Raw genomic sequence first — 22,500 nt, 5'->3', positions numbered from 1 at the left:
CAGGCTCCCTCCCTGCCTTGCATGTTCTGTCAATTACGATATGGAGGTCTAATGAGCTTCATTTAATTTAACAACAGAGGAATGCCTCTAGGTCGCACACATTTCTATGTTCAAATCATCAATCCTGATTTCATTCAGCATTTTTTATCCAGTTAACAATATAAAGAAACAGAAGAGAGCAGATAATTCCCAGTAACGAGATAGAAATCAGAGCGACTGTGTTAAGAGAGTGGATTTAATATCGTGCAAGAAAGTCAAATCTGGTTGAGGGCTGTTGTGTTTACGTGCTGCTGACTCACATGGGGAGCACAGGGGGTTGGCTGTGTAGAAGTTGGGGAGCAGCATGCCCTGAGCAGCCATAGTGTCCAGGTTGGGGGTCTCTTTAGAGGGCTGGCCGAACACACCCAGGTCCCCCCAGCCCATCTGCAGGGCAGAGGGGAGGAAGGTGGAGGAGATTTGATCAGCTGCAACACATTAGGCTACTGACATTCATTCTCTCTCTCTCTCTCTCTCTCTCTCTCTCTCTCTCTCACACACACACACACAGAGAGAGACTGAGAGGGAGAGAGAGAGCGACAGAGATTTGAGCTGTCACTCACTCATTCACTATCTGTACGAGAAATGCCTTCTAAAAGCGTCCCAACCACACACACATAGTAGTAGGCTAACTTACGTCATCCATAAGCATGATGATAATGTTTGGAGGCACCGGTGGCGTCTGTGTCCAACAACCACATATTATTAGAACACAGAAGAAAGCTAAAGTTTGCATAGACATCACTAGTAGTAGTGCAGTAGAGTCATATGACTACTACTGCGGAAGTGGGTTTGCTAACTTGATGCGGAACTGCGCAACACCTGCGCATACACAGTGAACCAATTGCTAATAAAGCGATTCTTCACATCACGTTTTAAGATATTTAACGCTACATCTTCTATGATTTGGTTGATTCATCCGAAAGCATTATAGGTGATGATTAAATCATTAATTAAAATTAACCGTGAACTGTTTTTAGTTGCACAACAATTTGTTGCCTTCAATGGCTCCTCGTAAGATTGTTTGCTACTTAAGATATTAAAAGCTGGAACGTTTCTATTCACTTTGTAGAGTAGCGTGTATGGTTTGAACCACCTCGTTTGAGATCCTCGATACACTATAATTTAAGTTGTATCATATACGTCAATAATTGAAGGTTCTTAGTTTATGGAATACTTACATCACTTTCTTGTGTTGTTCGTATACGGTCGGGTCATAATTGCACTCTTTCCCACAAGACCTGAAGGCAGCATAACACGTGACAGCTCAGAGGAGGAACAACAACATGGCGGTGTGCATAGCTGTGATCGCAAAGGAGGTAAGGACGCTGTTGTGAAATGACTCAATGATTTGTACAGGTCTTAAAAACACATATTGTTTCCATAACATGATCTACGTCTTCGGGAGATAACAATTTCCTTTGTTAGCAAGGAGGTCCAGCAGGCTCGCAACCCCAACAGAGCTAGCGTTAGCCAGGCAGCTAGCTAGCTAGCTAGCTTCCAAGCTAGCTGCTGTTACACTTGCTGTTAACTACTATATTCTTTCCTTTCCTAGAACTACCCGTTGTATATCCGAAGTGTTCCCACCCAGAATGAGCTGAAGTTCCACTACACAGTCCACACCTCTCTGGACGTGGTGGAGGAGAAGATCTCAGCAGTGGGCAAAGCAATGGGAGACCAGAGAGAGCTGTACCTGGGTCTGCTTTATCCCACTGAAGACTACAAAGTGTATCCATCTGTAAAGGGAGGCGAAGTATTGTATTGTATTGTATGTATTTATGTTGTATGGTAACGCTAGGAGTTAAAATGTTGGGCTGCCCAATATAACAATACGGTATTAATAACAAAACTATTGTAGATTAAAATGGTTATGATTTAGTAGAACTGGAACCTTTTTTGTAAGTGTGCTTTTACAGGAGAACATCTTATGGATCCTTGACTCCTACTTAAACCAGATATGGATATGTGACCAACTCCAAAGTGAAATTTGTCATTGTTGTGGACTCGTCAAATACATCTTTACGGGACAATGAAATCAGAAGTGTAAGTTGAGCCCATCAAATAGTACCTAAATATGATCAGAGCCAGTCCAACTTGCTGTAGGATCAGTTTCATCTCAATTCCTTGATACTAATCTTAGATTTGATTTCAGTTGTGCATTTTTGCTCAGCTAGTTGCAGTGGCTCTGGAGAAAGCCATATTTCTATTCTGTTTCATATCAGAACATTTCAGACATAGCTCAGAATGATCAGACAGACACAAGCTCTGACCTTATCCAATTTGTATCTAGTAAATTTGTGACAGACGTGTTTAAATACGTTTGACTTGTCTTGAATGCATCATGCATATATTCTTTGGTTTCTTAGTTTTTGAGCAGTCCAGGATACAGTTTATTTGTTCCCTTGCAGATGTTCAGAAAATTACACAACTCGTTCACTGATGTGATGTGCAACGCATTCTACAATCCTGGAGAGCCCATTCAGTCCAAGTGAGTATTCCTCAACAGTATTGAGGGTAAAATCAATACATTCATCTCCACTCTGCTGGTCTAGCAGTCTTTGTCTGATTGACCCATTATTCTCCACCAGGGCCTTCAATGGCATTGTATCTGGAATGATGGTCCCAGCCAGCTGACCTCACCTCCAGCCTTACTCCTGAACCTCCACTGTACAGAGCACCCCTGACCATCTTTATGTCTGAATGAATCAAATGCAAAGTCGAATAAACTTCAAATGTCATAAATCACTGCATGTGTGGTTCATTGATTTACAGATATGAGTAAATGAAGCACAGGACCAAGATGACCGGTATCACTTGTTTTATTTATTCACTTATACAACAAAGAAATTTGGTGAATTATACATGATGGGGGGAAATTATAACAAACATTACAATACAGGCAGCAACATAATACATTCGCATCAATGTATAAAAAGAGCAAGATGCGAAACGGCATAACATTTTGAAGCTTGTCATGCATTCAGATACTGACAAGCTTGGTAACGCGACATCTTTGCAAACGATCTTCGACATGACAGAGCTGAGCACTTAAGTTTCAGCCCGTGCATATCGCAAGTAAGATATAATACAGAACATAGGCACAAGTACAACCTAGCAGTATGAAGTGGAGACTCAACTACTCAAAATGCTTGACAAGCAAAACAAAACACACACACCAAACTACTTGTTAAGGCTACAGTGCCAAAACACCCTTCATAGGCGGTTACAAACGAAGAATTTGTTGAAGTCCCACACTCGCCCAGCCCCAGTTCTTCATGTCTCTTCTTGCTGTCGAGGAGAAAACTCGATTCTGCTGCACCGCCTTCGAGTCATGAAGAACTGACGCGAGGATCAATGGCAACTGCGTTCCTTTTGGTGCTGAAAAGGTCCAAACTTGGGAAACCAAACTTCTGCTGTCCATTCTGGCCCTTTGACATAGTACTTAGATGTTCCTTCAAAAGTATCAAGTCAGTTTTATTCCCCCGCATTGGGGGGTCATGCTAGCGCTGTTGGGGGTAGTGATGTCCACTGGGCCCTGCCCCTGACTCCTCTGACGGCGGGGTGATGAGCAGAAGACACGGGTAACGCTTGGGTGTCTGCTCACGGTACTCCATGTGTCCCCACTGTCTCTTCCCCACCGAGGGGCCTCCGTAGTAAGGGTGGGGCGTCTGATGGAGCGGCCTGGCCGACTGGTACCGGAACCTGCCTTGGAAGCCGTTGTGGTAGCGGCCAGGCGGGCGGAAGCCTCTGCCGCCTCTGGAGCGGCCGCCTCGGGGCCCGCCCCGGTCTGTGGTGCTGATGCCTGGCATGTTGGTCCTCTTAGGCATCACCTGCAGGTCAAAGGACGGCAACAAACTTCATGTCTCAGATTTTTTTTTTTTGGTATATATCTTTTATTTTGGAAAACAATCAGTTCGGATAGTACATTTCAATCAATAATAGTGGTGAATAATATAGTTTATTTTTTTATAAAAATGTTCAGTGTGACTGACTGATGTTTACTATTTACAGTACATGCATGCCATGTTTGCCAAGAATGTGACCTAAAGACAGGTGATAACTATAGGTACATTTTCTGCAATTGACTGGTGTGCTTTAAATGAGTGGTGTGTTTTGAATGAACAACTGACCCAAAATGTTATTCAGTCATTACCTAGTCATCCCCATGTCATTCAAAACTCCCAACATTTGTAGAACCACAGAAGGTGAGCTAGCCCTCATAGTTCCATCATTTTACAGATTTAAACGTGTACATGTCCAGCACATCTCTCATACAAACTCCAGCACCATAAGGCAAGTGTAAAAAAAAATGCTGTATGGTGGTGTGTGCAACTAGAGCATTGTCAGTGAGGGAAATATAGCCGATAATGAGGATCCACAGTGCTACTGTTGGTTACCAAACACCTGGACTTTACAGCACAAGCTGCTTGGAGGGATCTGATGTTATCTTATGTTGTTTTTTATGGCTGTAAAAATATAGAGCTGTTAAAATTAATATCTGGCAGCATGATCGTGATCTTGCAAATATAGCTGCCGCAGGTTAAAGAACAATGGCATTTCTTCAGTAGTTTTGACTGGCATTAAAATGACTGACGTTTCATTTTGGGCTGAGCCATTCCTTTTAAGTCTGTGTAGAGCTAACTGCCAACAAACACTCATGCAGCTCACCTTCAGGACTCTGCCTCTGAACAAGGTTTCATCCAAACCAACGGCACTATGCACAGAGTCTCGATCAGTGAACTCAATGTAGGCAAAGCTGTGAAAGGGGAAGAGAAGACCAAAATCAACTTGGTGCTGGATAGCAGAAATATGCTTGACGTTTTATTCTACAGTAAAAAAAAAAAGAGGCAGAGTAGGGCTGGGTGATATGGACCAAAAATGATATTTCTGTATTTTTAGGCTGAATGGCCTAACGGTACAGAAATATGATATAACAGTACATCTCTATTTTCTATGAAGTGGGCTAAATGTTCAGTTTGAAGTCAACGCCACATGTGATGTGAGATGTCACAAGCATATTAAAACAAGATCGGCCTGGGTGGGTGATATGGACAACATTAAATATCACAATATGTTTGACCAGATACCTCTCGATATTGCAACAATATTTTAGGGATGACTATTGGTGCTTTCATCAAATATATATACAATGAGATTTTTGATAAATAATCATCAGTAATGTGGATATAACGACTAAATGGGTAAGATTAGATTAGGTCGTCCCCAGACGAGCCCAACTGGATTTTTCTCCATTGTCGGACTTTTCAATGCTTATGTTAAGACTGTGGGGCGCAACTCCTCTCAGCTAGAAGACTCTGGTAAGTTCAGAAAATTACATCACGTTACAGTAATGCACCCTTTAAAACCAGGAAAAGACAACCATATTACCATATTACGATATCCAAAATCTACAATACCTAGTCTCATATCATGATAGATACAATATTGATATTTTGCCCGGCCAGCCCTACTCCACAGTAAACCGAAAAGCCCACACACACACAGTGTCAAGTGAAGCAGAAGAACAGTTTGTTAACCCATCGATACCTGATGCAGAATTTGCATTTGTGTGTGTATCCCTTTAAGACAGCGAACCGCGTCTTAAAGGGATACACACAAATGCTGCATCAGGTATCAATGGGTTAAGCATGCACAAGTTCAACCCACCCTTTGGGATGGCCGGAGAACCTGTCACATAGGATGGTCACTCGGTTGACGGGACCGCAGCCATTGAAATGGATCTCCAACTCATCTGCAGTCGCTCCATAGTCTACCTGGTGTTTGTTCAACAGTGTGTCAGATCAGATCAGAGGTTCAGGAAGAAGACAAATAAACAACACACTCAAAATCAAACTTGACAACGGGGGAGGAGGATGTACAGTGCAAGTCTTACATTGCCTACATAGACTGATCTGTTGTCTGCGTCTATCCTCTCCTCGTGGGTCATATTGTAGAACAGCCCTGTGGTAGGAAACAAAAAGGAAAGTAGTCGTGAATCATACCACTGCTCTTACAAAACGCAACATAAACGCAGCGTTCAAGACCGTACACAGAGGGGACACTGGGTGAGCGCAACACGTCCCAGGGAGCGATGGAGGGGGTGAATGGGACGATCGAGCGGAACCACAGAGGCAGAAAATATAGCCACGGGGCAGGCGAGGAGGACCCTTCTGGAGCTCTGGGGCTCACTGCTTCGTCTCATTGGGCAGTGATGAGGCACATGTGGACGCTGCTGTTGTTGTTGTTGTGACCACGCTGAAGTGTCCCAGGTGTTCCGCCAGATGGTGAAGGATGTGTGGGGCTGCCTCACCTGCCTGGAGGCTGCTATGCTACTACTAACACACCTGGATCAAAAATATTGCTCTGAAAGTTTCCCAAACGCATAATAAGTATTCAGCGGCAATAATATGGCACAGCAGTAACACCCAAAAACCACCATTGATGATGAAATAGCTATAATGTGGCTTATGTGTCTTACCAGGCTGAGGGCTGCTGGATAGGAACTGCATGTCTGCAGCCTCACACCTCTCCTCGTCCCTCAGTCTGTCGGCCTCCTCTTCCATTTCCAGCTCCAGAACCCTGGCCTTGATGGCTGCCAGCTCCTGAGACACACAGGGATGCAAGCCGAGGCATGCACACAGTATAAGCTACTATGAAGGGGACATCCCCGCCCCCCCTCCAATTCAACTGAGCTCAGGTTTCCAGACAGTGACTTCACGTGAAATAGGATTTTGCATGAGCTAATCCAATGCTGCCCTGCAGACACACACAATACGACTCAGAAGCAAACAATGAATGCCCCATATTCCCCCCTCCTGCAAATGCGACTGAACGATGCACTAGCATCCCGACCCCCGCACTGCACCTGCTGTCCTGTGCGTAAACATGCTAACATGCTATATAGTGCACTCATGTGAAATCCGTCACTGTCGTGCATGTTGTCACACACACGCGATGTGCCTCGGAACAACATGCTAACGTTACTGAATGAATGAAATGTAACGTTAGCACACAGCGTCACGTTAGCACTACGTTTGCACCGGGTTTGCACCCGGCATAGCGGGTGGATGGACCCCGACGTGACATCGCCCGACTGATGTGCGAACGAGCAAAACGTGATAGCAGGCAGCACCCCTCACTATTCTCTCACTGCAAAAACACAATGATCCACATACCGGGTCCTCGGTGAAATGCTCCCCGGTGGACTCGCCCTCCAGGTAGCCGTAAGCCTCCTGATTTTCCGCCATGCTCACAGCTCCAACATGGCATCTGCCGAGCTAGCCGACCCTGCCTGCAACGCCAATTCAAATGGTAACGATTTAGCCTACACTATTTAAATGCCAGCTGCGTTGCCTTTTACCCGTTTCTTCTTTTTACCCCCTTTTTAGGCCTACTTCTGTTAGCAGTCCTTCACCAAAACAATGCGCTCCCGAGGTAACGTTAGCCTACAACTGTGAGTGTGATCGACTCCCAGCTGTCTGTCAAGGGAACCGGATAAAGCGCTCCCAGAGAAAGGAAACAGGCAGGGGAAGGTGGTCCACAGCGCACACATATCACTGCTAGGTGTGCTGCTGATAGGCAGCACCTGTGCTGTGGATGGACTGGTTGACGTGTCAGGTTGATTTTGGGTGGACACAACAAAAAATTACAGCAATACACCCTTTTCACGAGGGGGGGGGGGGGATTTTGTGTCGAAAAGGCAGGGTAAGCACAGGTGTATGCAAGACACTAATGAGGGTTTCCATACTTTCCAACTTCCAATCATGGAAGTTGGAAATCCTCATTAGTGTTTTGCATACACCTGTGCTTACCCTGCCTTTTCGACACAAAATGCCCCCCGCGAAAAGGGTCTATGCTTAGGCTATAGCTATAATAAGTAGAACTATAGCAATATAAGACAGAAAATAGTACATTAAAGGAACACTCCGCCCATTTTCAACCAGCTTTGTATCATTAGAACATCAGTAGTATATCAGAAAACTGTAAACTGTTTTGAAGTCTGTCATTTAATTTGACAGTTATTGAGTGTTAAAGTTCACTGGTCCACACTAACTCAGATTAATAACTCATTAACTCAAATCAACTCTCAATAACTGTCAAACTATTCATCATTCATCTAGTTTGACAGTTATTGAGAGTTGATTTGAGTTAATGAGTTATTAATTTGAGTTAGTGTGGACCAGTGATGTCACTGGTCCACACTTTAACACTCAATAACTGTCAAATTAAATGACAGACTTCAAAACAGTTTACAGTTTTCTGATATACTACTGATGTTCTAATGATACAAAGCTGGTTGAAAATGGGCAGAGTGTTCCTTTAAGTCTGATTAGCTTACTGTTGAGTAGTGAGTACCACAGACACATTCCCTCATGGAATAATATAGGATTATTATAATGATGTTTCATTTGGGATCAGTTATTTAACTCTATAATCATATTACTGTATTCTTAATGTAGCCTATTCTGAATGAGGCAATGGAATCTGAATCTTTTCAAGTTTATGTGATGAACTTTGCAGTATTAATCATTATTCGAGTAATTGAATAATAAATAAACTACCCAATGAACTTACAGTAGCCTAACAGGATGGCTGACTTGTCTGCAGAGAGTAATTCTCAATTTTTCTTCCGTTTCATCTCAGAAATGTTTACCAATCGTTAAAATGAGTAATAAATACACCCAGAGAAAAAGAGGAGAGACAGCGATGGATATTTAATTTCATGTTTTTAATGACACAGTTACATTGTTCAACACAGACATTAACCTGAATTAGAATGTTTTACAGCTTCACACATCCAACAGAGCGAACAGTTAAAGAGCGGTAATAGCAACGGGGAGGAAAGCATGCAAGAAATAAATACAAATCAGAATTTAATTCTTCTGGCACAGTTCACTTCATCTAAAAAATGGTAACGGGACCCTTGAAGAGGAAACAAAAATCAAAGAAGAAAGATCTTCAAAGCGCCAAAACCTTTCCTACAGAAACGTGTTTTTTCTCTGTAATAATGTATTGCACAATACAGTATATAATGCGTCCCTACACATATAAAACCAAACCTTTTTTTCCGTTTATGTAAAGGTAAAAACAGGACCATCCTGAACCATGGCTTTGGAGGAAAACAAGTGCTGTCTCCACTAGGCCTATTTGCCATTTCAGCGTCCTACTGTTCATCAGTGCTTTGCTTCACCATCACATCAGATGAGCCTCGAAACGTCATTGGTAGAATTATCGGTAGGGTTAAACGGGAGAGACAAATGCCAACCTGCAAATATTTGCCTTTTCTAAACATGCGTTTTGCCCATATCACATACACTGTATAATAGATCAACAAATAAGAAAAGTGGCAGATGAACAATGTTTGGGGAGCCTCGGGATGGTTTTCACTACAGAAGAGCCCTTATGCGTTTGCCAGTCTACAACATCTTCACAGAGTGCAGAGGAAGAAGAACATGACAGAAAAACACCCCCCGACCTCGGCACAAATCTCATTTATTTCACAACCTCGTCGACTCCATCCTATCCAAATGACATCAAGAGGATCCCAGTGAAAGCCGGGTAGACCCATACGCTCCTTTTGTGGGACGGTCCATAATCGCCTCATGTCCCACCACATCCACCCCCCCATACAGTACAAGTGTCCTAATGGTAGGCCCCAACTCAGAAGCTTTAACGGAAGAAGAAACAGAAGAAGAAAGATAGTTGTAGCTTTTGGTAGGATTTTGGTCATTCATAAGTGGTCGTTGGGTTTGGCATTGTTTTGTTTATCCGAGGGCTGACTTGCAGACGAGGAAGGCACACGCACAGCGATTTAGCATTGGATGGAATTGCCATTACAACTTCACGTTGGTGTGGATGTGATGCTAACACGCTACGCTTTATACTCAAAAAGACTACAGGAAGAATCACTCTGCCGCTAAAAAAAGACTACAGGAAGCTGCTGCTGCTGCATCTTCTCAATCACTCTGCCACTATATAGTCTGTCTGGGATGTGTCATTAAAGCTCAGGAGGTTTTCAAGTAAGTTTACTTTGTACAGAGACACAAAGAAAATATAATAAAACACACACATACACACACACACACATACACACACACACACACACACACCACATTCACACACAGACACACCCACCATGCATTCATTATATCTCTGCAAGGCTTTATACCGTAAGAACGCTCAATCAGTAGGCTGTTCAAAAAAGATGCTCCAGAGGCGTTATTCAATATTTAGACAACAAGCGCTTTGATTGCTTGAATAACTACTCGTACACATTTGAAACTCGGCCCTATTGAATAACTACTCTTACACATTTGAAACTCAGCCTATTGGTTGAGAGTGTCCTTCACTCTTGTGCTCTGAGCTATTAGTGTGTATTTCAGACACTTTGGTTCACTGGTATAGTGGAGTTCTAACCGCATTATTTCTGGTCTAACAAATACACACCATCTCAAAGCCTACTATGGCGATGCAGGAGGACTTTGGTCTGTGCTTTTATTGGTTTTGGACTACAAATGGCATTTGGACTACAAATGGCATGTCAGGGTTTGATTCTGTGTAATATACACACTGGGCATTATGTGTAAGCCATGTGTTATAGAGTGTCACGAAGAATCAGCGGTGTCTGTGTTTTGTTAGAGGTGCTGTCTAGTCTTAACAAAAAATAGTTTCTCACGTCGTCGGTAATGGCAATTCCTTTCAACGCGTCAGTGCGGCGATTTTCTGACCGATTGGTATCGCCGATCTTGACCGTGTGCGTTTCCATGTCTGCCCTCAGCCCAGCTTTCAAAGTCCAGGTCAAGCTCTCCTGGTGGTTAGCTGTATGCTCACAGGAGGTAGCTAGTGTGAGGGGGGAGGGGGGGGGGCTTGTGAAGAGAGGTTTGTGGTGGTCCTGGAGGAATCAGACACGGGACACAGACACGGGGGGTGGGGTGGGGTGGGGGACAGGAGCAAATGACATAAACCAGAAAGACATGATTGGTATCAAAAATCAGCTTTGAGGTTAGTTTTACTGTAGCTTAACACTGGTGTAGCATTTACGCCCACAGTAAATGTAGTTGAGGGTTTGTCCTGCACCTGGGGGAAACAAACACACCTAGCACCCCCCCCCCCACACCCACACACACACACACACACACACACACACACACACAGGTCGATGAAGACTCAGAGAGAGGGCCACTGCAGTGGCACTGGAGCCCAAAGGGTGGCAATGTTTCACACAGATTCACAAGACTAAATAGACACGAGGAGGCAAGGCTTGACTTCAAATCCCAAATTTGGTATGACGTAACTTAGCTTAACTTAGCTAGCTTAACTTAGCTAGATTTGTAACCGGGGCCACCTTTTCTATTCTCCATTTGGGCTTTTTGCCAATAACAGTTGAGTTCCCTCCAGTAGGATGTGAAGATGAACTGACCTGGGGTGGACGAAGCACAGTAGATGACACTGATGAGATTTAGCCCAAACATATGCCATCCAATACAAGTTTAGAACAATCAGGTGGAACCTCTAACATCATAGTATTTGTCAAAAGCTTTCTTGCAATACTATAAATGTGTCAGATTTGGCCTAGGATGATCATGTTTGGCCTCGTTCACCAAATGTTCAAGCAATCTCGCGGCGTCCATCCACCCTCGATCGGTTATCATCCACTTTCAGCGACATGAATCGTGGTTACCTTTATGGAGCCACCTGACCTCTGTTACCAGCAGTTTTCCTCCACACAGGGTCACATGACACTTTGAAAATTGAAAGTGTTTTAAATGCTATTATGAGGAGAAAAAAGGCAAATTGATAAATTTGAGAAACAAATGAACTGTGAGAAAATCATATTCTGGACATAAAACGTTAAAGGTTTCTGTTATTTGGCAAACACATTTTTGGACCTCTTTAAATACTATGTACATTCACATTAAGTTAGCGATGTTACTTTAAATATATTTATATGTATCTATATTATATGACACCCTATGGGCAGTTTGCTGAGGTTCCATTCAGTAGCTGAACTCTCTTCCTATTGCACCTCCGTCCTCTCACTGTCTTACAATGCGAGCAATACAAAATATTCTACACGAGGGGGGTTCATCATCTCATTAATATAGATACAACAAATCAAAACAGGAAGTACAATGTGGGGGCTTCCTCTCATCAAAGAGTGTCCTTGCTCTGACTTCACCGTTCAGCCCAAAAACCAAAGCAGGAAAATGAAAGAAACCAAAACCAAAACAAAGTCCTTCTTTCCGGTCCGGATATACGTAGGGCAGCACATGTGGACATCAGCGACAAGAGACGTTATTGAAAAAGGGAAAAGGAGGAATAATATCTACAAGCAAAGGGTCGATCCCCATCCCACATAACTGCTCAGAGGCTGTGTGTCCAAAGCAGGCTGAGGTCAGAGGTCGGAGGTCAGGGGGGGTGGGGCGGGGCGGGGCTCGAGTCAGGTGGTTGGGGTAGGGGAGGTAGAAAGAGAGAGGAGAACCAAGTAGTACACCGCCCGTCCGTCACAAGGCTCGTTCATCTGTTTCTCATGCTTTGGAAAAGGAGGGAGAGAACGGATCAGGGGAACAGCAAAATTCCTCGAAAATGTCTCCTCGTCGCGGAGCTTTTAAAAAAACAAACACACAACTTAGAAACAATCTGTCCATACCTCTCCATAGTATACAATGCTTTCTTGGACAAGGTTTTCAAGTTAGTTTTGAGGTGTTTTTGGCAGCTCCATTGCCATGTACTGTATCTTCGTCCCTTCTTTTTTTGTTTGTTGAGGCCGTGTTGTTTCTCTCTCTCTCTGTCCTCTCTGTTACCGTTCACAACAAAGATCACACTGTGGCAGGGTTTCCATCCGTTTGAGTCAGTCTTTTCTCGTAGGGCGCAAGTTCACAGCATCGTCCATTTCTGCTAGTCACTAGTCTGGGCCATCGCTGAGGGAACCGCGGTTCTGTGGTTGTTTTTGGTCCAGACTGCAGATCCGAGCAGGTTCACACAGTCTCTCTCTGGGTGCACGTTCTGCAGTGCCGGAACCCTCTCAGGGCTGGCTTATCTGCTGAGGAGGTGATGTTGCGTTTGCGTTTGGTTATAAAGATGAGTGCTTCTCCTTATCTCTTACTTACTCACTTTGGCAGTGTAAAATACAAAGGTTTGGATCAGGTTATTTTTTTCATCTTTGAATTTCATTTGGGTTCACAATGGCGCAGAGAGGTGAGTCCGGTGTAGATTTTCTTGGCTCGCTAGCAAGGTAGTTAACAGTTTAAAATTTATTTATTTTCATATCATCATCATCATCATTATTATTATTCTTCATTTAGAATATTTGGACTTTTCTTTATTTCCCCTTAAAGCCAAAAAAAGAAATGTCTAATAAATAATCAGCTGTGTTTCTGAGGAATAAAATCACATCAGATTTGTTTTTCTCCCTTCCCTCCTCCAATAGAAGAAAGGTGTTTGTGTTCCTTGCCTGTCTCCGTAAGGACAAGTGCCTCTTCAGGTTTGGACTGGTAGTGCACATCTTGGGGCTGAGCATTGTTCTGTCATTGGTGCTGAGCTAAAGGGCGGTCCTATCCAAGTGCTAATCAGTCTAGATGTCTCCTCCAATGGAGACACTGCATGAAATAGGCCACGCCCATCACGGGGGAACGCTCCTCCATTCACTCCCATACACCAGCGTCATTTTCCTTGAATTAAACGTAGCTAAAAGCTGTTGTGTGGTGGTGGGCTGCGCAGACAACAAATGTAAAAAAAAAAAATCGCCAATTAAAGTTTTTTTGTACTCCCGAGCAAAACAAGGAAGCCATTGAGAATTGGCGAGAAGAAAAATGTGGCTCTAGCTGTCAAGGAAGTTGGAGTGTTCATCTTCCGTATATACGATATTTTTGTGCAACACGTGACATAGGAGAACGCCAGGATTGGAGGGGAGTTTTTGTTTCCCCCCGTTTTGGGCGTGGTTTCTGAATGATGACGCGCTCCGCAGTGTCTCTATGTTGCTTTACCACAGTCTTTTACACACACACACCTGTTTTGTCTATGTCAGTGACCTGTGTCGTTAGCGTTTACTGGGCGGACATTAGTGAGGGCACATCGTAGTCACATCTTAATATCAACGTTATCAGCATGATATGTTTCTGTTATTGAGCACGGGGAGAGGAGACACTGCACCTTCCATGCCCGACACTACACTGAACCTGGAGTCTTTATCATTGATGTGTGGGTGTGGTTATGAAAGAAGGAGGAAGTCTGAGCGACAGAGAAATGTTTTTCAATTTGGAGGTGGGGGCGGGGCATGTCGAGGAGTTGATGAAAAACACGCCATCATCAGGTAGCTAGAAGAAGTGATGTGCTCAGAGTGCTTCAGATAAGAGGGGGAACAGGGGGCGTGGAAGTAGGGAGAGAGGAAAGGGAGCAGCCGTGTGCGATGAAGATTCCTCAGTTTGGTTTTTGGATGGAGTGTAGGGGGCGCCGCTGCAGCATCGGTGTGCAGAAGGGGGGGGGGGGGGGGGGTCAAGGGTCACCCCCGGAGGTCAGCGAGAGTTGGCGTCCAGCAGGGCGGGCGTGGCCGGAGTGGTGGAGCGAGAGGCACTGCTGGAACTGCTCTCCTTGGGGCTGGCGGAGACACTTCCGCCGCTGCTGCCCGCCCCCCCTCCTCCTCCGATAGTGGTCTGTCCCGCCAGGGAGGACAGGGGTCCTGCAGGAGGGGTGCTCTCTGAGTGGGTGGGGGGCGCCGAGGAGGAGGGGGTGCCCAGGGGGACGCTGCTGCCCCCCGGCAGCCCCTGCAGGCCCTGCCCGCACACGTGGTGGTGCTTCTCCCAGTCTTTGTGTTGGCAGAAGGAGCCGCAGTAGCGCGCCGTGTTGCAGCCGCTGCACGTCTCACTGGCTTTCCGCCCGCAGTTCCAGCAGCTCTGGTGAGACAGTGGGGAGAGAGTGGGTTGATAGAAATAAGTCTCTTAAGTCAGATAACATCTTTTTTTTACTTTGCATCTCAACTGTTACGCTTCTAACACATGCCCCTAATAGATAACCGTTTAGTTCAGATTCAGATTCAGATTCAGACAACTTTATTTATCCCAGAAGGGCAATTCAGTTTCACAGCCTACTCAACACCTTCAAAAGCTCACAGTGAGCTACAAACTTCAGACATGACAGGACGTAACGTAACAGCGTGACATAACATAAACAAACAAATCATGTCAGAGATAACAGATCAGCCTCATATAAACATGAACAAGAAATAAAAAGTATACATATATTTCTATATGTAAAGACATGAGAACATGTATAAGAAATAAAAGATATATATCTATATATGTATGAACGAGCCTAACCTGTTCGTCACAGACAGGATACGTACAGCCTGTTGTCCGCTCATATAAGTGAAGGCATTCATTTAAAATGACTGCTGTCTGTGTTTAACAGCCTGACAGCTGAAGGGAAGAAAGACTTGCAGTACCGGTTAGTTCTCCTAGGGGGCGTATAGTAGCGCCGGCCTGAGGGCATCTTTTTTGCCTTCTGTAGCACACGTTTCTCCCAGATGGAGCACAGGTTATTCTGCTGGACTCCAATAATCCTGGAGCAGACCTTGACTATAGTGTTTTAGGCTATTCCTGTCCTTCACAGACAACACGTTGAACCGGCAAATAAATGAAAAAGTTAAAAGACTTTCAATAAAGTTTTCTCCTTTTGGACTGAGTTGAAAATTCAGTTTAAATTTGAGTTTGAGCCCTAAAATGAGACTATTTTGTTATTTGGTTTTATGTCTATGATCCTGCATTTATTCTCTTTCTCTTTCCATATGGTTTTGATTTGAGGGCTTTGAGTCGTGGTTCGGAGGCCACTGGTTTGTGTCACCAGCAGGTGGTGGTCAACTGCTCTGTAATGGCCTCAGCCTGGCATTCTGCTCCGACCATCTGGGTCTGTTCTGCCATTATGTACACAGGCAACTGGACTGTCTCTGCAATAATGAAATGACAACATGGTGCTGCGCCAAACCAAGAGCAGACAGCTGTGTCTCTCAGCAAAGCCATCATCACCACGATGACACATGACAGGACTACTGTGGAGGACCAGGGGACCACGATGACACACGACAGGACTACTGTGGAGGACCAGGGGGGCCACGATGACACATGACAGGACTACTGTGGAGGACCAGGGGGGCCACGATGACACATGACAGGACTACTGTGGAGGACCAGGGGGGCCACGATGACACATGACAGGACTACTGTGGAGGACCAGGGGGGCCACGATGACACATGACAGGACTACTGTGGAGGACCAGGGGGGCCACGATGACACATGACAGGACTACTGTGGAGGACCAGGGGGCCACGATGACACATGACAGGACTACTGTGGAGGACCAGGGGGGCCACGATGACACATGACACGACTACTGTGGAGGACCAGGGGGGCCACGATGACACATGACAGGACTACTGTGGAGGACCAGGGGGCCACGATGACACATGACAGGACTACTGTGGAGGACCAGGGGGGCCATGATGACACATGACAGGACTACTGTGGAGGACCAGGGGGACCACGATGACACATGACAGGACTACTGTGGAGGACCAGGGGGGCCACGATGACACATGACAGGACTACTGTGGAGGACCAGGGGGCCACGATGACACATGACAGGACTACTGTGGAGGACCAGGGGGCCACGATGACACATGACAGGACTACTGTGGAGGACCAGGGGGGCCACGATGACACATGACAGGACTACTGTGGAGGACCAGGGGGGCCACGATGACACATGACAGGACTACTGTGGAGGACCAGGGGGCCACGATGACACATGACAGGACTACTGTGGAGGACCAGGGGGCCACGATGACACATGACAGGACTACTGTGGAGGACCAGGGGGCCACGATGACACATGACAGGACTACTGTGGAGGACCAGGGGGGCCACGATGACACATGACACGACTACTGTGGAGGACCAGGGGGGCCACGATGACACATGACAGGACTACTGTGGAGGACCAGGGGGGCCACGATGACACATGACAGGACTACTGTGGAGGACCAGGGGGACCACGATGACACATGACAGGACTACTGTGGAGGACCAGGGGGCCACGATGACACATGACACGACTACTGTGGAGGACCAGGGGGGCCACGATGACACATGACAGGACTACTGTGGAGGACCAGGGGGGCCACGATGACACATGACAGGACTACTGTGTGGAGGACCAGGGGGCCACGATGACACATGACAGGACTACTGTGTGGAGGACCAGGGGGCCACGATGACACATGACACGACTACTGTGTGGAGGACCAGGGGGCCACGATGACACATGACAGGACTACTGGAGGACCAGGGGGGCCACGATGACACATGACAGGACTACTGTGGAGGACCAGGGGGCCACGATGACACATGACAGGACTACTGTGGAGGACCAGGGGGGCCACGATGACACATGACAGGACTACTGTGGAGGACCAGGGGGGCCACGATGACACATGACAGGACTACTGTGGAGGACCAGGGGGCCACGATGACACATGACAGGACTACTGTGGAGGACCAGGGGGCCACGATGACACATGACAGGACTACTGTGGAGGACCAGGGGGCCACGATGACACATGACAGGACTACTGTGGAGGACCAGGGGGCCACGATGACACATGACAGGTCTACTGTGGAGGACCAGGGGGCCACGATGACACATGACAGGACTACTGTGGAGGACCAGGGGGGCCACGATGACACATGACAGGACTACTGTGGAGGACCAGGGGGGCCACGATGACACATGACAGGACTACTGTGGAGGACCAGGGGGCCACGATGACACATGACAGGACTACTGTGGAGGACCAGGGGGCCACGATGACACATGACAGGACTACTGTGGAGGACCAGGGGGGCCACGATGACACATGACACGACTACTGTGGAGGACCAGGGGGGCCACGATGACACATGACAGGACTACTGTGGAGGACCAGGGGGGCCACGATGACACATGACAGGACTACTGTGGAGGACCAGGGGGACCACGATGACACATGACAGGACTACTGTGGAGGACCAGGGGGCCACGATGACACATGACACGACTACTGTGGAGGACCAGGGGGGCCACGATGACACATGACAGGACTACTGTGGAGGACCAGGGGGGCCACGATGACACATGACAGGACTACTGTGGAGGACCAGGGGGGCCATGATGACACATGACAGGACTACTGTGGAGGACCAGGGGGGCAAAGCCTGGTACCGGGGGGTGGATAGAGCAGAGGAGCGGGCGAAGAGCGTGTGTCTAAGTGAGGGGGGGGGGGGGGGGCACGCGGCGAGGCGGGGGGTCTGTGATGCTCACTTCGCTAGAGTCCTCCTGCTGGTTGATGACGGTCAGCGCGTCCTCGGAGGCCTGCCTCTTGGCGTCGGCCAGCGCCCTCTCCATCTTGGAGCGCTCGGCCGAGATCATCTCGTGGGCTTTCCTCTCCGCGTCCGACACCGCCTTCTGCAGCTCCGACATCGCCTGCCTCTTCACCTCGTTCACCGCCTCCTCTGCAGAGAGAGAGACAGAGAGAGAGAGAGAGAGAGAGAGAGAGAGAGAGAGAGAGAGACAGAGAGACAGAGAGAGAGAGAGAGTGGTGTTAGCTCCTATATGACTGCGGTCCTATTCCTCCTGCTCCGTCATTGGTTATTGAGGCCCTCTAAGCGCTCTGCTTGTTGTGTCCCGGCTAACAGATGTACATCATCCAAGATTTAAAACCTTCTGTCGGAATAAGAAAACAGCCAAACTTTAAATAATTAATTCCGACACGTCTGGTGACAATCATTTCACAGTGCTGCTGACAACGGCAGATGTCTCCAAAGTTTTATCACCAACTTGGCTGTGCACCCAATGTTCTGGGATTCCCTGATTTTCATGATTGCTCAGCAGCCATCAGAATAGAGAGCCCCAGGAACGAGTCCGGAAAACATCCATGCTAACACTTCCTGGTTCTTCACTGTTTTCGCCTATGGGATTTCTGAATGGGTTTTTGGCGCGATGCTTCAAATAAGGTCTCTGGGCAACGCAAGCTTAATCAAACGCGAACCAGTGTTCAGTAGGATAATCTTCACACATGAGGACCACTTTTATGAGTTTTTAAGCTTTTACGTGCCGTTAAAAGGGCGGCTAGCAAGCAAACGGCTACTGTTGAGTCGACGGGGATATTATACGTCAATAACGTCATCACTTCAAATGACGAACACGGAAATTCTCTTTCCCTCACCTGGTTCAGCCCGGGGTAATCAGTGCACACATCAACAACAGTCCGGGCTGAGTGGTGACGTGACGGGGAAGCCTATGCGACACTGTGTGTAGTTCTGGATTAGCTTAGCACAAGCTTTTTACTTCAAAACTCATGAAAGTGGTCCTCATGTGTGAAGATTATCCGGCTGAACACTGGTTCGCGTTTGATTAAGCTTGCGTTGCCCAGAGACCTTATTTGAAGCATCGCGGGAAAAACCCATTCAAAAATCCCATAGGCAGAAACAGTGAAGAACCAGGAAGTCCGGGACTTCCGCGTTCCGACTCCAAAAATACGTCATCCCTGCGGCTCTCTGTAGATTTGAGTAGAAAATATAAGAAAAAGCAGTGAAGAAGACTGAATAATTAAATAATAATAATAATAATAATAATAATAATAATAATAATAATAATAATAATAACCTCCTATGAGGGCTTCCTTCCTATCAGATAGTGTGGCCTTTTGTTCTACCAAAGCCCCGAGCAGACGAGCGAGGAGGCTGTGTTTTCACAACAGGCAGGTGTGCAGACGCCTCTCCAGATGGCAGTCTAAAATAGAAGCTTCCTGAAGCTCCCTCTCTCAGCCATCTTTTATTTTTGGCTCACGGCAAAGACATATGTGTTTTCCAGATCTCCTACTGCTGCAGGATGTAGTCACGAGGAAAGCGGTCGCCACTGCCAAATATGCAATATTAATATTTACCAGAGACAGAGTCAAATAGTCCTTTGTTTTTGTCACAATCACAATAAATGACTTCTAACTGTCATTTTCATCCAGCATCAAAGACAGTCACATTTTGTAAGATTCAGTCGTGCTCCTGCTCCATCTCCTCTGAATATGCCAAGTCAACACACAAGCCAAGACATAATGTTGCTCGATTATGGCAAAAATCATATATTTTTGACTGATATTGAGATCACGATTTTTCAACGCAATTACTCATTGACATTGGCAACATCATGCATTTACTGAACTTGAAAAAACTTGTCTTGTCTTTAAGACTGGATTTCTTCGAACATTTAAATATAATAATTGAACTGAACAACAAAGAAATGCATTAAGATAAAAGTAAGCAAAAATAGATAGCCTACATTAAAAAAAAATGTTTTATCTTGATTATCTTGTTTTCAGAATTGTAGGAAGGCAGAATTGTAATTGAAACTCAAATTTGATTAATTGCACAGCCCTATAAAAGACACATACACACACACACACACACACACACACACACACACACACACACAAATGGCCCTCCAGGTGTGTCCAGGTAGGAGGTGAGAGACCCCACCCAGTGTTTGTGTGCGAGTGATGCATGCATCCACACTGAGGTCTGCCTGCATGCGTGGCTGTGTGCACGTTTGTGTGTTTGTGTGTGTGTGCGCGCGTGTGCGTGTGTATCTGTGTGTGTGTCTGTGTGTGTCTGTGTGCGTGTGTGTCTGTGTGTGTGTGTCTGTGTGTGTCTGTGTGCGTGTGTGCGCTTGTTTGTGTCTGATTCTAAAAACCGCTGAAGTAGTTAGTATTCTGTCAATCCTGTCAACACCACACACACACACACACACACACACACACACACACACACACACACACACACACACACACCACACACACACACACACACGTCTCATGCTTTTCTTCGTTGTGTCTTTACCTTCATCCTTCATTTCATTTCTCCCCAAAAAATATTATTTTTCTTCTCTTAAACACCCTCCCCCCCCTCCCCTTCCCCCCATCACTATCTGCACTATCCTGGGCTTCTTAATTATCAGGCTTAATGCATGCACCACTAAGATTAGTTTGCAAATTTAATTAATTCTTATCGAGGAGACTGCATCATAGCAGATGCCGGGGCAATTAGCACTTAATGGAAAACACGGGGGCAGCAATATTAACGTTTTCATTCCACAGGGATTTGGCAGGTTCCTGGGACACACGTTTTTTTTTTTCCTCCTCCTGTCTGCTTCCTTTCACACTTCAGATCTTTATTTTTCAGAAGCCCTGCAGCCTCTCAACCTGAGCCGGAGGAGCAGAGGAGACGGAGTCTGCTTTGAATGAAGAGGAAGAGGTGCTGCAGCCACAACCAGGCAGAGGAGCTGCTGGTGAGATGGGAGATGGTACCCTGATACCTGTAACTAACTACCATTGAGGACACCAAGGTCATGACTTCGTTTTTTTTTTTAACCCATTGATACCTGATGCAGCATTTGTGTGTGTATCCCTTTAAGACCGCGGTTCGCGGTCTTAAAGGGATACACACACAATGAGGGATATACTGTACACGCAGATGCTGCATCAGGTATCAATGGGTTAATAGCCCCAGATCTATTCATCTTTCATTGATGTTTTAAAGCCCTCATAAATAACATGATATATGACATAGTTGATCAGAAATGCAACAATTTGCTTCCTCTCTGTGTGCTGTATAGAAGGAAGAGACATAACTCACCACAACGTTCACATTTTGCATATACAGTATGTATACAGTATATGAGACCTGTATGCAGAATATATATGATGTGGGGAGACATTTATTTTTTGTATCATTGTAAAGCAACAGCACAGTAAAGAGGATATTAATCTAACATGATGTCTGTAGTTCTTTGTAGATCTAGCCTCTTAATTTTGCTCTCAAAGTGCACCAGATTGAAGCATTTTACTTTAAAATGGACAACATTTTCTAAATGGGGGGGGGCATTTAGACCCTGGACCCCCCACACCGCGCTAAAATGACCTCGGTATTCCCCAAACCCTGGCTACAGCCATATGATCGTACACAAACACTCGTTCTCTCTCTCTCTCTCTCTCACACACACACACACACACACACACACACACACACTAGTGATGAGATGGTGGGAGTGAGGCGTGAGGAGTGAGGCGTGAGGAGTGAGACGCGTTACTCACCCTGCTTGTTCTGGAGGTGCTTTAGCGCGGGCGACAGCGGGATACTTGGAGTACCTGTGTATGAAAAACAACCGCATTTAAAAGAGCTTTTCTTCCGCCCCCTGCTGGTGAAAATGCAGCAGAATATTCTGCCGACGACAGCAGCAGCAGCATCTTCCCTCCACAGGGTATTGAAGGATGACGGCACCGTGTAATAGTTCTGGGACCGGGGGAGGAACAGAGGCTGGGCCCGGTGGCTCCCGGGGACGGGCTCTATCTTAACGTGCAGGAGGTACAGAGGAAGGAACCACAT

At 46.2% G+C, this 22,500-nt stretch overlaps 4 protein-coding genes across 4 annotated transcripts in view; 1 reads left to right on the top strand and 3 right to left on the bottom strand.

Moving 5' to 3' along the window:
• Positions 1-800, bottom strand: part of galns (galactosamine (N-acetyl)-6-sulfatase) — a 33,031-nt gene extending 32,231 nt beyond the window's left edge. The window contains exons 1-2 of the mRNA XM_083662484.1: positions 674-800; positions 300-423 (exon numbers count right to left, since the gene is read on the bottom strand). Of these exons, the coding sequence (XP_083518610.1) occupies positions 300-423; positions 674-778 (229 nt within the window). The 5' untranslated portion in view covers positions 779-800. The remainder of the gene's footprint in view (positions 1-299; positions 424-673) is intronic.
• A 502-nt stretch (positions 801-1,302) lies between these two features.
• Positions 1,303-2,761, top strand: trappc2l (trafficking protein particle complex subunit 2L). Its single transcript, XM_083662237.1, has 5 exons — positions 1,303-1,355; positions 1,592-1,764; positions 1,992-2,079; positions 2,445-2,524; positions 2,625-2,761. Exons 1-5 carry the CDS (start codon positions 1,323-1,325, stop codon positions 2,668-2,670), a joined length of 420 nt encoding a protein of 139 aa, XP_083518363.1. The 5' UTR covers positions 1,303-1,322; the 3' UTR covers positions 2,671-2,761.
• A 284-nt stretch (positions 2,762-3,045) lies between these two features.
• Positions 3,046-7,389, bottom strand: pabpn1l (PABPN1 like, cytoplasmic). Its single transcript, XM_083662356.1, has 6 exons — positions 7,212-7,389; positions 6,515-6,638; positions 5,930-5,997; positions 5,704-5,810; positions 4,705-4,792; positions 3,046-3,866 (listed from the first exon to the last, which is right to left on the bottom strand). The coding sequence occupies exons 1-6, from the start codon at positions 7,281-7,283 to the stop codon at positions 3,537-3,539; spliced, it is 789 nt and encodes a 262-aa protein (XP_083518482.1). The 5' UTR covers positions 7,284-7,389; the 3' UTR covers positions 3,046-3,536.
• A 7,160-nt stretch (positions 7,390-14,549) lies between these two features.
• cbfa2t3 (CBFA2/RUNX1 partner transcriptional co-repressor 3) overlaps positions 14,550-22,500 on the bottom strand; it is a gene marked incomplete at both ends in the record, with an annotated part of 29,332 nt that continues 21,381 nt past the window's right edge. Inside the window, 2 exons of the mRNA XM_083662256.1 lie at positions 14,550-14,927; positions 18,386-18,576. Of these exons, the coding sequence (XP_083518382.1) occupies positions 14,550-14,927; positions 18,386-18,576 (569 nt within the window). The remainder of the gene's footprint in view (positions 14,928-18,385; positions 18,577-22,500) is intronic.

The sequence above is a fragment of the Poromitra crassiceps genome (assembly GCF_964638095.1).
Source record: "Poromitra crassiceps genome assembly, chromosome: 28".
Taxonomy (NCBI): domain Eukaryota; kingdom Metazoa; phylum Chordata; class Actinopteri; order Beryciformes; family Melamphaidae; genus Poromitra; species Poromitra crassiceps.
The sequence above is the reverse complement of the archived record's forward strand: the minus strand, read 5'-3'. Positions and strand labels throughout refer to the sequence as shown.